Genomic DNA, 15,926 nt, shown 5'->3' on the forward strand with positions numbered 1-15,926 from the left:
CATTAGTTTTGCCTTCAGCAAGTGAAATGCATGCTCAATTGGGTTGAGATTGGGTGATTGACTCGGCCATTGCAGAATATTCCACTTCTTTTCCTTCAAAAGCTCCTGGGTTGCTTTTGCAGTGTGTTTTGGATCATTGTCCATGTGTACTGTGAAGCACCGTCCAATCAATTTTGCTGCATTTGGCTGAATCTGGGCTGACAGTATATCACTAAACACTGCAGAATTCATCCGGCTGCTTCTGTCTTCTTTCACATAAACACCAATGACCCAGTGTCACTGTAAGCCATGCATGCCCATGCCATCATACTGCCTCCACCATGTTTTACAGATGACGTTGTGTGCTTTGGATCATGAGCTGTTCCAAGCCTTCTCCACACTTTTTTCTTCCCGTCATTCTGGTACAGATTAATCTTAGTTTCATCCATCCAAAGAATGCTTTTCCAGAACTGGTCTGGTTTTTTTTTATGTTTTTTGGCAAAGTCTAATCTGGCTTTTCTATCCTTCAGGCTTATGAATGGTTTGCACCTTGTGGTGAACCCTCTGTATTTGCTCTTGTGAAGTCTTATCTTGATTGTAGACTTTGACAATGATACACCCACCTCCTGGAGAATGTCCTTTACTTGTCCGGATGTTGTAAATGGGTTTTTCTTTACCATAGAGAGGATCCTGCGATCATCCACCTCTGTTGTTTTCCATGGATGTCCATGCCTTTTTATGTTGCTGAGCTCACCAGTGCGTTCTTCTTTCCTCAGAATGTACCAAACTGTTGATTTGGCCACTCCTAATGTTGCTGCTATCTCTCTGATGGATTTGTTTAGTTTTTAAAGCCGTACAATGACCTGTTTCACTTGCATGGACAGCTCTTTTGAACGCATGATGTAGGTTCACAGCAATAGATTCCAAATGCAAATACCACACTTAGAATCAACTCCAGACCTTTTACCTGCTTAATTGATGAAGAAGTAATGAAGGCGTAGCCCACACCTGGCCATGAAACAGCTTTTGATTTAACTGTCCAATTACTTTTGGTTCCTTGAAAAAGGGGGGATGGCTACTCTTAAGAGCTGTAATTCCTAAACCCTTCCTCCAATTTGGATGTATTTACCCTCAAATGAAACCTGAGAGTATGCACTTTCAGCCCATATGCATTATATAACTATAGCTTGAATATGTTTTGGAAAATACCTGGAAAAAAACTAAAATTGTGCCTGTGTCCAAATATATATAGCACCTAACTGTATATGCTGCACTGCACCCCCTTGTTGTGCAAGCGCTATAAATGATTGCTCACAATCCAGTTGCTAAGCGCTGCTTAGGCCTGCATTCCCTACGGGAAACAAACCAAACCTCCTGCAATGGGTGTTTGGCTACAGAAAGATTGAGGAAATACATCGTATGGAGGACAGTCTAGCCTCTGCCAACCACTGTGAAGAATAATTTAACAAAAACTGGTTCTTTTTAACAGACTACAGCTTCTCCTCTAGATATTTGAAAGATTTGGCTTGCTAAGTGGACTACCCACTGTCATGAAAATTTTGTATTGTTGGTTGAACTTTAAATGTGTCATATATGAGTGTTATTCATATGTCTCTCGTGTGACTTAATTAAAGCTCTGAAGGCTGCAATTGGGCCATGCGCATGTACAATGTATGTATTACAGTACTCAGTAATGGATGAGATGGCAGATCTGCGCTTATAGACCGGCGTGTATACCACCACGGCATTCGATGCGAATGCCGCCGGCGGTAGGCCGCGGGTCTGTATCCACATATCAGCAGCATAGTACCACATGGACTCCGTGCCGCCAGGCGCCAAGCAGTACGAACTCCGCGTGTAGGCTTATGCATATCTTACAAGCCATTACCAACCTGAAACTGTATCTGGATGGATGTGTTTTAATAAAGATCGTATCGGGCCCATCCAGATACAGACACTGTTTAACCTAAGGGATGCTTGTACAGAGAATTTACAGACCACTAGGAGCTAGGACAGGAAGTATGCTCTCCATAGAGGGCTCATGGGGGGAGGGGAGGAAGCCTGCTGACCTCAGAGGGCTCATGGGGGAGGACCAGTGATAGATAAAAGGAAAGGCTATGCTCCAATCGGAATGTACATCCTGTGTATAGGCACTCCCCATTGCATTGTTCTGTGGGAGGGGATTGACCCTGAAACCAGAGGCGGAGAATGAAAACGTCCTCTATGTGAATTCCAACAGCAACCTGAGAGTGTCGTGTGATCATTCCTGGGTAACGGAGCTCCAATTCCCCACATCTCAACAGAAGCTAACCCACTTGGGGGCGCAGGAATCGTGTAGTTTAGTTGCAGTCGTGGTAAGCGAGATTCGCACAGCTTTATGGGGGATTTCTGCGCATCCAACTACGAGTACTCACGGTAAGGAGAAATTCGTTAAAAGCGAATTTCCAAGACACCACTCTTCGACATCCTTAGTGTAAGTATCCTGTATGTCAGGCTTGGTGGTGCCTTCAGGGACTGGCTTTACCCCTGCACCTGGGGGGAATGGTGTTGCTGACCGCCATCTCCTGGTAGATGCCAGAGGCAAATCTTAGGATGTCTGCCCCACCCACTTTTTTCTCTTTCTCTATTTCCAGCTCCTACCGCTTCCCCCTACACCTCCTCCTACTTCTTCTTCCCCCGACACCGCAGTAACTGGACCTTGTAAATTCCCACAATAGGAAGTATGCCAGATGAATCCTCCCCTGTTTCCAGGTACTGAAAAGGTGGTGTCAGACAGACTAGACCATCACTATTTTGTTGTTTCTGTTTGGCTACATATCTGCTACCCAGCTCAGGTTTGATTATTCTAGCTAGGTTATTTTTTAATTTTTGTAACTTTTTTGTTGATTTTACACTTTAAAGCGGTAGTATACTGGTCCCCCTGCAGGCTTGCATCATAATGAGCTAGTATGCAATGGATACTAGAAAATTATGACCAATTTACCTTAAAAAAACGTATCTCTCCAGCAGCATCCTCTCACCGCTGACAGGGATACCATCTTTACCCGGTCTTCATTTTGGGTTTGCGGGCTCTGGCTGTCTGGATGACCAAGCTGCGGTGATGTCACTCCCACACATGTATGCAGGGGTCATGGTAGCGGCACAGCTCTTTCAATGGATGGCATGCTGTCCATGTAGAGCACAATGAACATCCCCGGCTGCTACACATGTGCACATTTAGGAGATATTAACTGTACCTATAGGTAACCCTTATTTATAGCCTCTCCTGTAGGTACAAGATGAAAATGGGAGTTTATTACAGCTTTAACCGAATACTCTCTAACTCGGACATTGTGTCTATGTTGTTTTCTTCTATTTTGTACTCTGTACTTTGATAAAAAACCTTCAAGAAAGAATAAAAAAAAATGGAAGACAGTCCCACACAATGTCGGACTGTTGGAAGGTCTGGGTTTACTCCTCCTGATAATGCCTTCATTTGCTTTTCTTTCCTGAATGCTGGAGCCATCTGTGTTCAGGCATTACCCAGGGTCAATATCAACTTCCTGGGCTAAGATGCTGACCCAAGAATGGCACAAACCTGTAAATCCTGGTGCCTGTACATATCTTGGCTGTGATCACAAATGTCTGAAGCAAGTCGCAAGGGCTGCATCAGGGGGCTAATCTGCATCAAAGTTACAATGTAGTCCGATCACTGCAGGAAAGAGACCGAGGAAATACTTTCCTCTGCCTGCAGCAGGCTGGTGACATAGGAAAACTCACTTGTCTGGCATTTAAAGACAGCTTTTTAATGATAACAGGTAGAGTTTGAAAACATAATGTTACTGTATATTGAGTTCAGGAGTTTATTAATCCAGGCTGGTAAAAGTACTGAAAGGTCCATTTTAAAAACTATAACTACAGATATCTATGTGACATTGTTGTCTGGCAAAATCAGATTTTAGGTTTGAAAGCAGCAAGTATTTTATGTTATATGTCCAAGTCTACCTCAGTGCCATATAAACATAACGCTATAATATAATCAAAACAAATTAAAGTGTTACTAAATGCACAACAGTAAAATCAGCCTGTATATGCAGTAAAGCATGCTTGTTATACTCACTGTGGAACCTAAGGGGTTAATCCTCTGCACTGTGTAAAAAGGCTGTTTGATCCTGACTTCTCTGCCCCTCCTTTTGTTAAAATGACCACCTGGTGCAGGCTGAACCCGTGGTTACATGCTCAGTTTGGTGTGTATTGCTAGAGAGGTTTTGTTTGCTTGGGACGCTGTGTGTGATCAGCACAGGGCCAATCAGCACTGTCCAGAAGGAGCGTCAGAGGTTTCACAATCTCCTAGAGCAGAAAGAAAACTCCTCCTACAAGCTTTAACCAGTGCTCTTCTGAAGTCACTAGACTGCTCTAACTGCTGATGAGAAAAGGTATTTAGCAGTTTATATTTACTAAAATAATTGCATTTCCATGTTCTGCATATTGTGGGAGACCAGATATACTGAATGCAGGGTCCTGGGTTTAGTAACACTTTAATTAGAGTGGCATCCACCACACTCCCTGACTGCTCTTATGCTGCACACAACGTAATAGAGTTTCCTTCCTCCATTTAATCTTACATCAGCGCCATGGGTTACAATTAGAAGAGACAGTTTCTATTAGTCTTCATAAAAAAACACAATAAATTTGATATCAAAGTAGGACATCTGCCTAGCTGTTCTGTAAAATTTGTCCTAAAAGTAAACCATAATATAATAAAACCTTCAATGTGTATTGTGGCCAAGTAGGAGATTGGGAGCATTGCTTTAACAGACAGCAATAGATATCAGTGCTAAATAAAATTTAAAAAAATCTCCTGCGCTACCCAGTGAATTTACAAAAAGAAAGAGTGAAGACTAATAGTGAAATGGAGCTGCTCCTAGCATTAAATTGTGTTCCCACAACTAAACGATAAATATGAACAAAACAATGCTGCGCTGCAAACTAATAAATGAACAGAAAGCATATATGAAGGTTTATAGAGTGTAGTATACACTAAATATTTAAATGAATGTTCATAAACCAAGTCCATATTAAGTGAAATAATCAGTGATATTGTGAACAATCCAACTCTTCACAGCTCATCTGCTTCTTCATGTGCTCAAAACCCACACCATTAGATAAGTGCTAGAACCATGCAGGTGGTGTCACCTCAGTGCTCACAGAACTCTCACCTCAGAGAAATCAAATTGCACTTAATAATGTCACATCAGTAAGGATTCCTTCACTCTCCCGATCATTAGCCTCGTAGAAATGGTCAAACATCTTTGTATTTTAAAACAGCATCAAGCCAGATATGGGATCCGATCCCTTTAAGAGAGGTGATACATCACGCCCACGTGACTTCATCAGAGGGATCATCATCCCTTTGATGAAGTCAAGTGGGCATGATGCAACACGTAAGGGCATGGCTGTGGGCAGACGTGACCTGTGTCTAACACTACCTGGAAGTGCAGCTTATCTGGTAATGTTTCTTACATGATTTATGGCATTTGTACTTATATTTACATGTGAGTGCAATACTTTTTAACATAATAAAGATACCCTTGGTAGTACATACTGCACCATTGGAGTGTCCTTTTTTCTCCTTCATTAAGGGCAATTATCTCAGATGTCCAACAACCCCCCCCCCTCTTAAAGGGACCAGATACCATATCTGGCTTGATGCTGTTTTAGATGTTTGACCATTTCTACAAGACTAATGATTGGTTTATGGACATGGTCCTGTAACCAGTTCCCCGCCGCTGTACAGCAGATATACTGCTACAGGGTGGCACGGGTGCGCAAAATCACGTATATATATGTGAGTTTGCATTCCCAGGTAGGGAGCGAGAGGATGTCAAGCACCAGGTCCCGGATGGTGATTACTCGTCGGCGCCCTGTGATTCCCGACAGTCACCAACGATGAGGAAGACTGTTTTGTTTACAAACAGTCTTCCTCCCTGTCAGCTTGGGCACACTGCTCGGGATGGCTATGCACACACAGCCATCCTGAGCAGTGTGCTTACAGTGAAGCACCCCCCCCCCCGCCCCCTAGCAAAACACTCCCAGCACACCATTAACCCTTTGATCGCCCCTCACATTAACCACTTCCTGCCCAGTGTCATTAATACAGTGTCAGTGCTGTTTTTTAGCACTGATTACTGTATTGGTGTCACTGGGGATGTCAGTGACACCAAGTTAGTTCCCCCCCAGTTTCAGAATGTCAGCCGCAGTCCTGCTAAAAGTCGCTGATCACCGCCATTACTAGTAAGAAAAAAAAAATCCCAGTATCTATACTGCCATTTGTAAAGGCTATAACTTTCACATAAACCAATTAATTTACATGTATTGGGATTTCTTTTTAGCAATGACATGGAGCAGAATACATTTTGTCCTAAATTTATGACGATATTTGATTTTTTTACTGGACATATTTAATAGCAAAAAGTCCAAAGTATTGTTTTTTTCTCAAAATTGTCGGTCTTTTTTTGCTTATAGCGCAAAAAATAAAAAATGGACAGGCGATCAAATACCACCGAAAGAAAGCTCAATTCGTGGGGAAAAAAGGACGTAAATTTCATTTGGGTGCAGCGTTGCATGACCGCACAATTGTCAGTTAAACTAACGCAGCACCGTAACGCAAAAAAATGGCCTGGTCAGGAAAGGGGGTAAATCCTCAGGAGGGCAAATGGTTAATATTTAGTGTATACTACACTCTATACACCTTCATTTATGCTTTCTGCTCATTTATTTGTTTGCAGAACAACATTGCTTTATTTATATTAATAAATATCAGTGGTTGAAAAAGAAATAAAGAAAATATACATTTAGTAAACTGGAGCCGCTCTTACCGTCAATCACTGGAGCACTTCGATCGTTGACTTCTGTAACTTTTTTTAACCGCGCTCCCTTGTGAATGTCTGCCAGTAATGCATTCCTGCCTCCTGACTCTAGAGATGCTCCTGCCTTTGGTGCTCCTGCCTTTGGAGCTCCTGAACGACCCTTTTAAATAAAACAGAACACATACATTTCATTTAAAAAAATAGTCCCAGCTTTATAATGGATTGCAGTTAAAGAAAATGAGGTTGAAGAGTATTTTTGAAATTTAAGAGTGCGAATGTTAAAAAAAAAATACATATCATCATATATTTGCGTATTTTTTAACACATGTGCTGTCTGCATTATTCTTAGCACAAATAAGAATAGAAAAAAGACATAACTAACACACAAAGTAATACCAGTAGCCTGAGACTCCTCAAGGGTAAGATTGTAAGTTGAGGACTGGATCAGATATAAGGACTTCAGGAGAGGTTGGGGAGCGCAATTGTGGCCTCTACAATCAGTCAGCAAACAATTGGGTGATTCAGGCTATAAGTGACATGGCAAAAGAGGAATCTAATGATAGGATAGACCTTAGTGGCAGAGGGCAACATGACTGCAGGGTGCAGACATTGGCACCATGAGTAGGTGTGCTGCAAGCAGTAGAATATGAGCTTGGGGCATCTGGTACAGCGGGAATATCCCCCCTATATCTGGAATCTAGAATACTGCATAGCAGTAAGGAAATATATAGGCTCACGATACAAATCATGGCCCAAGGTACTTATGAAACCCAAAGAGATGATAGCAAGGGAGGGCTGGATTTGCCAAAGGTGACCAAAGGTACTGTAGGTGGGCATCAGAAAGAGATCAAAGACTGAATTTCCATGTGGCTCCTTGCAAGCAGGAGCAGCAGTGGGGACATGGTTCCTTAATGTTTCATGGTGGGAAAGAGTGCAAAGCGTGCAGCACTCAACCAAGTGAATGGTGTCAGCACTGCACTAAACCTGCCTCTGGTAAAAAAAAACAGCAGAAATGGGAAATAATGGTGGTCATGAAAATTCAATTAGACTTTTCTCCTAAATGGTAAGGATCTCTTAGATTGTAAGCTCTGAGGAGCAGGGCCCTCCTATCCCTCTTGTATTGAACTGTATTGTGGCTGTATTGTCTCCCGTTATATTGTAAAGCGCTGAGCAAACTGTTGGCGCTATATAAATCCTGTATAATAATAATTTTCAAAATGTTATTAACTGTTTAGTGTTTTGTGTAGGTGGCTGTACTAATGGGTGATTTTTTTTGCCTATCCAAAGTTCTTCTTTAAGCATGCTGGTAGTAAGTGGGGTTATCCTGGATTGACCTACAGTTTTTCGTTTGCCAGTGTCAAATCCTCTTGTAGGTGACAACAATGTAAAAGATTTGCTGTGTCCATCAACGGATGAAAATGAAAATAATCTTGAAAAATGACATTCTTCATCCAATAGATGGCAGTGTTAGTCAATGTTCTACTGCAAACTATAAAAGACAGCTCCTAATGCAGGCTAGATCTTTTATGAGTTCTCAAGAATGTATCTGACATATATTAAAGACTTATACATGGTTTTTATGGTGGAGCAATTAAGCTAAATATTGCTTTAAACATTTAACTCCTTTAATAGTAGGTATATACTTAATAAAACCGCTTTGTATTTACTTTGTGGCCATACTAACAACATAAGTATATTCCAATATACACTGCTCGAAAAAATTAAAGGAACACTTTTTAATCAGAGTATAGCATCAAGTCAGTTAACCTCCAGGGATATTGATCTGGCCAGTTAAGTAGCAGAGGGGGTTGTTAATCAGTTTCAGCTGCTTTGGTGTTATTGAAATTAACAACAGGTGCACTAGATGGACAACAATGAGACGACCCCAAAAACGGGAATGATTTTACAGGTGCAGGCCACTGACATTTTTTTCCCTACTCATCTTGTTTTTTTACTAGTTTTGCATTTGTCTAGGGTCAGTGTCACTACTGGTAGCATGATGCAATACCGGGACCCTACAGAGGTTGCACCGGCAGTTCAACTCCTCCAGGATGGCACATCAATACGTGACATTGCCAGAAGGTTTGCTGCGTCTCTCAAGAGCATGGAGGAGATTCCAGGAGATAGGTAGTTACTCTAGGAGAGTTGGACAGGACCGTAGAAGGTCCTTAACCCATCAGCAGGACCAGTATCTACTCCTTTGTGCAAGGAGGAACAGAATGAGCACTGCCAGAGCCCTACAAAATGACCTATAGCAGGCCACTTGTATGAATGTCTCTGACCAAACAATCAGAAACAGACTTCATGATGGTGGCCTGAGGGCCCGACCTCCTCTAGTGGGCCCTGTGCTCACTGCCCTGCACCGTAGAGCTCGATTGGCATTTGCCATTAAACACCAGAATTGACAGGTCCGCCACTGGCGCCTTGTTGCTTTTACAGATGAGAGCAGGTTCACCCTGAGCACGTGACAGACATGAAAGGGTCTGGAGATGCCATGGAGAATGTTATGCTGCCTGTAACATCATTCAGCATGACCGTTTTGGTGGTGGGTCAGTGATGGTCTAAGGAGGCATATCCATGGAGGGACGCACAGACCTCTACATGCTAGACAGTGGCACCCTGACTGCCATTAGGTATCGGGATGAAATGCTTGGACCCATTGTCAGACCCTATACTGGTACAGTGGGTCCTGGGTTCCTCTTGGTGCACAACAAGGCCCGGCTTCATGTGGTGAGAGTATGCAGACAGTTCCTGGAGGATGAAGGAATTGATACCGTTGAATGGCCCCCACGCTCGCCCGACCTAAATCCAATAGAACACCACTGGGATATCATGTTATGGTCCATCCGACGATGCCAGGTTGCACCTCAGATTGTCCAGGAGCTCAGTGATGCCCTGGTCCAGATCTGGGAGGAAATACCCCAGGACACCATCCATCGTCTCATTAGGAGCATGCCCCGACATTCTCAGGCATGCATACAAGCACGTGGGGGCCGTACAAACTACTGAGGACCATTTTGAGTGGCTGCAATCAAATTTCAGCAAAATGAACTAGCCTACTGCATCATTTTTTCACTTTGATTTTCAGGGTGTCTTTGAATTCAGTCCTCTGTAGGTTGATAATTTTCATTTCCATCAAATGATGGGGCATCCTTATGTTCCCAACACATTACCCAGTCCATATCAGTATAGATATCCAGCATGAGATTTTTCCCCATTGGGATCGGATGTGTTTTCAAAGTGTTCCTTTAATTTTTTGAGCAGTGTATTTCAACAATTAAAAACCAAATCTCAAACTGTCATGTCTCCAGCCCCCAACAAATTCAAAACAAAGATGACATTTATTGGCAGCTGGACTACTAATAATAAAATTTGAATAATAATTTAGCACAACAGAAATGCTTGAAAGTTTCACTGTTACAGGATTACTCTGCCAATAATTAGCCCACTATTGTTATTTGAGATCCACAGTAAATAGATTCAAATTGGCTGGGATGGAAGATGTGATTGTACAAGGGCCACATCTGTGCATATATGCATCTATTGGCCTACCTGTGCCACCAACATATAGGCATTTACCATGCAAACCACATTGCATTTGCTCATTGCAGTAAATGGTAACATTTGTTGTAGACCAATACATCCAAAACTAATAAGGGGACGTGTCAGAAGTGTATGTACACTTTAAAGTGTTACTAAACCCAGGACCCTGCATTCACTATATCTGGTCTCCCACAGTACACACAACATGGAAATGCAATTATTTTAGTGAATATAAATTGCTAAATACCTTTTCTCATCAGTAGTTAGAGCAGTCTTGTGACTTCTATCAGTGTCCAGCCCAGCACTAGCTAAAGCTTGTAAGAGCAGTTTTCTTTCTGCTCTAGAAGGACGCAAATCCCCTGACCTCTGTCAGGACAGTGCTGACTGGCCCTGTGCTAATCACATGCACTATACACAATACACACCAAACTGAGCATGTGCATGCCTATAGTTCAGTCTGGAGATAAGAGGTGGTCGCTTGAAAAAGGGGAGGAACAGAGAAGAAAGGATCAAACAGCCTTTTTACACAATGCAGAGGATTAACCGCTTACGTTCCACTGTGAGTATAACAAGCATGCTTTACTGCATATACAGACTGACTTTACTGCTGTGGGTTTATTAACATTTCAAATCTATTTTTCAGTATGTTTGGCACTATGCCTTGTGCCAGGGATTCTCAACCAGGATTCCTCCAGAGATTTCTAGGGGTTCCTTGAGCAATGAGCAATTTCTACCTCTCAAATATGTTCCCACTGACACCATTGATCTTTTTAGCTATCTGTAAGGGGGTAATTGTTAACAATGACCACAAGTGCAAGGAGCATTCTTTCCAATGGCCATCACACTAATGTATCAGGAGTTGCAGATATAGTAACATTAGCAGGGGTTTCCTGAGACCGGAAAGTTATTTCAAGGGTTCCTCTGCACTGAAAAGGTTCAGAAACGCTGTCTTACTCTATACAGTTTTCTCAAGAAAATAATTTGTACTGAATCTTGATAAGTTTCTTACTTAAGATCCTGCAATAACAGAACTTCATTCTGTAGGCTGACAATGCAAGATTATTGCCTTCCAATTACTTCTACAGCGCCATCAATGTACGCAGCGCTTTACATACATATATTACATTCACATCAGTCCCTAACCCTCAAGGGGCATACAATCTAAGGTCCCTAACTCACATACATAGACATACTAAGGCCAAGTTGGACAGGAGCCAATTTATCTACCAGCGAGTCTCTGGCGTGTGGGAGGAAACCCACGCAGGCACAGGGAGAACATGCAAACTCCAGGCAGGTGGTGCCATGGTTGGGATTCAAGTCAATGACTCTAGTACTGCCCGACAGAAGTGCTAACCATTTAGCCACTGTGTTAGTGTTGTCAGCCTGCTGTTTATTCGGTTGCACGACTAATCATTTTCTTAAACTGGCCATAGACAGATCAAAATCCAACCGGTACAGCAGGGACCAGCTGAAATTCAATCAGTGCATGGCCATCGCTATTCAACAAAAGTCGATCGTTACATTGACTTCTGTCAAAAAGAGAAGCTGGAAAACTGATCAGTGTGTTCTGACAGCACCAAGTCCTGCTGTCAGAAAACAATGTCTGAGCAGGGAAGGGGCACCAGATTCTCTCATCCACCTTGTTTGTGTAGATGGTGGAATCTGTTTTTTGTATTTAGCCTGCTGCTTGAATGAAAAGAAAAAAAAAACATCTACGTCCAGCCTAAGGCTGGCCATTCATTTATTCACTCTATACAACATGAATGGACAAATCTGCAAGGTCAGCTATTGTATCTTAACAGCCCATGATGGAGGATTTCAGAATATCTGAATGGCAGCTGTATATGGATTCGGCCAACAATTTTCTGCCTGATGGGATGGTGCCAAGCAGGAGGGTGTTGACAGCGCCACTCACAAAGCGAAATTAGCACAGTGTACGGCCAGCTTAAAGCGGTAGTAAAACTTAAAAAACTTTTCCCATTGCAAGGCAATATCATATTGTGCTAGTATGCATTGCATATAATAAATAATCATAAAAATAATAATAAATGTAATTCAATAATGTAATCAAACCAAAAACACTAAAATTTGAAATATAGCTCCAACTTCTCACATCACTGAGATTAGTCGCAAAATCGTTTTCAGTGTATGATGACAAATTTCCCCATGAATCATTATCACTCAATTCTGCAAGTGGTTCTAATTTACCATCGCTGTTCTCTAGCTGGTCTAAAACCGCTTTTGACCTAAAGGGACGCTTCTTGGACGCCATGGACATTTCTTAGTTTCCAGGCAGAAAGAACAGTAAAAATGCAGCAGGGCACAGGACAAAGCACTCGGGACAAAATGTATGTGAAATGGTTTGATACAGTAAAGTTATACTATGAGATTTTAGTGTATTGAGTGAATGTCACTTTGAAATTTTTTTAATTTCCCGCCGGTTCCATCCCTGTACGTCCCATATGTCCCGACGCTCATAGGGAACGGAACTCGGAAGACGGATGCCGGCATTAGCCAGAGGACATTGCCGGGGACGCTGCAGGGGGGACATCGTGGGAGCATAGGATAAGGTAAGTGCTGGAGGGAATCCCTGAGCAACGCTACAGTGTATTCTCGAGTGTAGCTCAGGGTTACCGCTTTTGGTACTGAAAGTTAACCCCGAGCTACACTCGGGAATACCGCCAGGGAGGTTAAAACAAAGCCTTCCAGCAGCATGCTGCCACCGCTGACATGGCTTCCATCTTTACCCAGTCTTCCTTCCGGGTTCGCAGGCTCCGGCTGTCTGACTGTCAGAGCATTGATGGAGTCACTCCATGGGAGCATGTGCATGGGAGCCCCAGGCATGGCACAAAGCTCTGAAGGAATGGCACGGTACACGTTTAGGAGATATTCATTTATAATAAAGCTTAGCTGTAGGTAAAAATCACAAAAATGAGTTTACTACCACTTTAATAGCCAGTACACACTAAAAAAAATTGGACGAATGATCACCCAGTTTTCTTTCGATGTTTCACAGTAGGTCGAAACCGTAGATGGTACTAATTGTATGAAAATTCTCATATGCCAATGGCTTTATTGTTCTTTATTGTTTCTAATCATGCGCAGTCTTTTGTATCTAATTTTTCTTGTGTGAAAACTTTACACATTAAACAAAAATTGTTAGTTCTTCTCACATGCGAGAAAAATTTTGGAGTTTGTCCCTTTGGAAATTTTTGTTTGGAAAGTGAATCAAATGTAGAAAGTTGTGTACACACTACATGGAAATCAAACGATAGTACCTTGCATGGAATTTTTCTTCCGATGTTCTCATAGTGTGCACTCCACTTTAGTCCCACCCAGGGGCGGACTGACAACTCATGGGGCCCCCGGGCAATAGGAGATCATGGGGCCCCTGTGTCCTTGCCCAAACTCAAAAAAGCCTATGAAAAAGGTACCAGGGGCATCTCATGGGGCCCTCCTACTGACACCGGGCCCTTGGGCAGTGCCAGAGTTTCCAAATGGTCAGTCCGCCCCTGGTCCCATCAGCTAAGGAGAGGTGCTTCATGGAACTCTGATGTGTGTGTTGGTACACAAGGTGGACTGCATATTGCATACACTAGTTCTGCGACAGTCGGTCTGGTCAGGTCCTAGTCCTTAGTAGCTCAATATTAGGGATGGATAAATTAATAAGGAATTCAGAAACCAGTCAATCCAATCTAACATTATTAAGGCATTTTATAGCACTGCGCATACACTAACAGTAATGCCGGCCATACATGGTTTGAATTCCAAAAGATTTTTGTACAAAAATCGGACCTAAGAATAATCAGACAATTTTCGCTCTGTTAGTGGAGCAATGACATCAGCCGATTTTTGTGGTTCCTCCCCATTTCGTTTATCGGGCATGCTGGAAAATTCGTGAAAAACTATCGATTTTTGAAATCATTGATGGCACCATCAGATTACAGAACGAACGACGTTTCGATTTTCGGATGAAAAATCGTAGGGAATTTGAAAAATGTATGGCGTGCATAAGGCTCTGTTCACACCAATGCATTTTTTAGTGCTTTTAGCAGAAAAAAGCACTACAGTCCATTTAACATGGTTTCCTATGGAACATGTTCACATCTATGCTTTTTTGAGCTGCTGCGTTTTTGGAAAGGGTCAGGGACTTTTTTAAAAGCAAAAAGCAGTGTTTTTGCTACAATAGAGTTCAATGGAGAATCTGTTGAAATGCATGGTCGTTTTTGCTATGTTTTGCATTTTTATTCTGCCCAGCCAAAAAAATTAAAAAATTCCACTTAAAAAAAAATAAAAGAGCTGAACAAAACGCATAACGCGGTAAAAACACATCTAAAACACGCATGTAGAAAAACAAAACAAACTGCTAAAACAGACAAAAAGCAAACTGCATAGGTGTGAACGGAGCCTTAAAGAAGCTTCACAGCACCTCTAACAATTCAGAAGACTGGCTATAGGGCTCCTTGTATTTGTCCAACCTGTCATAATATTGCAGAATGTAAAAGGATCATCTAACAGGTAGAGTTAGAAAAGGCATAGTGAGGATTTCACATCTGCATGTGTGTCAGCACAGGGAACAGGCTGTGCCAGCACTTTCTACTGAGACAGTGTGGGAGCATGACATGGAACGTCACCGAGAAGGGTAGGAGGACACAGTACTACACAGTATGATTACACGGCTCAAGTTCTGATGAGGAAACAGATCTAGAAATAAATAATGCATTACTTCATCCTGACAACAGATACTGTACTAAGGCTGCTACTACTACTACAACTACTAAATACTACTCTAGTGCCATGCAGGCAATATAAATGTGATCCTTCTAGTATTCATTAAAGTATATGTAAACCCTCACCTTGTAGAACAACCCATTCAGTTTAAAATAGAGATGAAAGGCAAAACATTTGTGTATACATAAAAAAAAATATTATAAATACCCTTTTCCCCTTTTTTTATTTTAAATGATCACATTCCCTCAGTTCTCAGCTGCATAAGGAGCTTAGAGAGCTGGGGGAGGGAAACATATCAACACAAGTCTGATCATTAAAAGTACCCAGCCGAACATAAGTCATCTGAGATCCCGGTATTCTCTGTGCTCTTTCTTCACTTAACTTTTCCCCTTTTATACCCCCCTTATTTTCTTTTTCTTTTTTTCTCCCCCCCTTCCCACCCCCACCTTTTTACCGCACCTTATCTCCAGTCCCCCTAAACCCTCTCCTCATTTCTGGATATTTCCTTATCTTTTGTCTAGACCGATACAACAGTTCATTGTATCAACCTTGATTTTCTCAATGTCTCGATATTATGTGAATGATTTTTGGTTATGACAGCATATTGGGATGTTTACACTGATTCAATTATCCAGAATATGTATTATATTATATATTGTCAAAACTCAAACAAAAACTTCTTAAAAAAAAAAAGAAAGAAGAACACAGCCTGGGTTGTCAGCAAAAACTGACCATGTTGTGCCCTCATGCCTGGAGTGGTCAATTTTTAATAGAAAAGCAGAGGGACTGGCAGGAACAGAAAGAGAACATGATACTTTATCATAC

At 42.0% G+C, this 15,926-nt stretch overlaps 1 protein-coding gene across 1 annotated transcript in view; it reads right to left on the minus strand.

The window, feature by feature from the left end:
• WIPF3 (WAS/WASL interacting protein family member 3) overlaps positions 1-15,926 on the minus strand; it is an 89,559-nt gene that overhangs the window by 19,548 nt on the left and 54,085 nt on the right. The window contains exon 3 of the mRNA XM_089669876.1: positions 6,837-6,987. Coding sequence (XP_089526002.1) covers positions 6,837-6,987 — 151 coding nt within the window. The remainder of the gene's footprint in view (positions 1-6,836; positions 6,988-15,926) is intronic.

Source organism: Staurois parvus, unplaced genomic scaffold (assembly GCF_062004578.1).
Source record: "Staurois parvus isolate SC_StPar_1 unplaced genomic scaffold, SC_StPar_1.0 ptg000082l, whole genome shotgun sequence".
Taxonomy (NCBI): Eukaryota; Metazoa; Chordata; class Amphibia; order Anura; family Ranidae; genus Staurois; species Staurois parvus.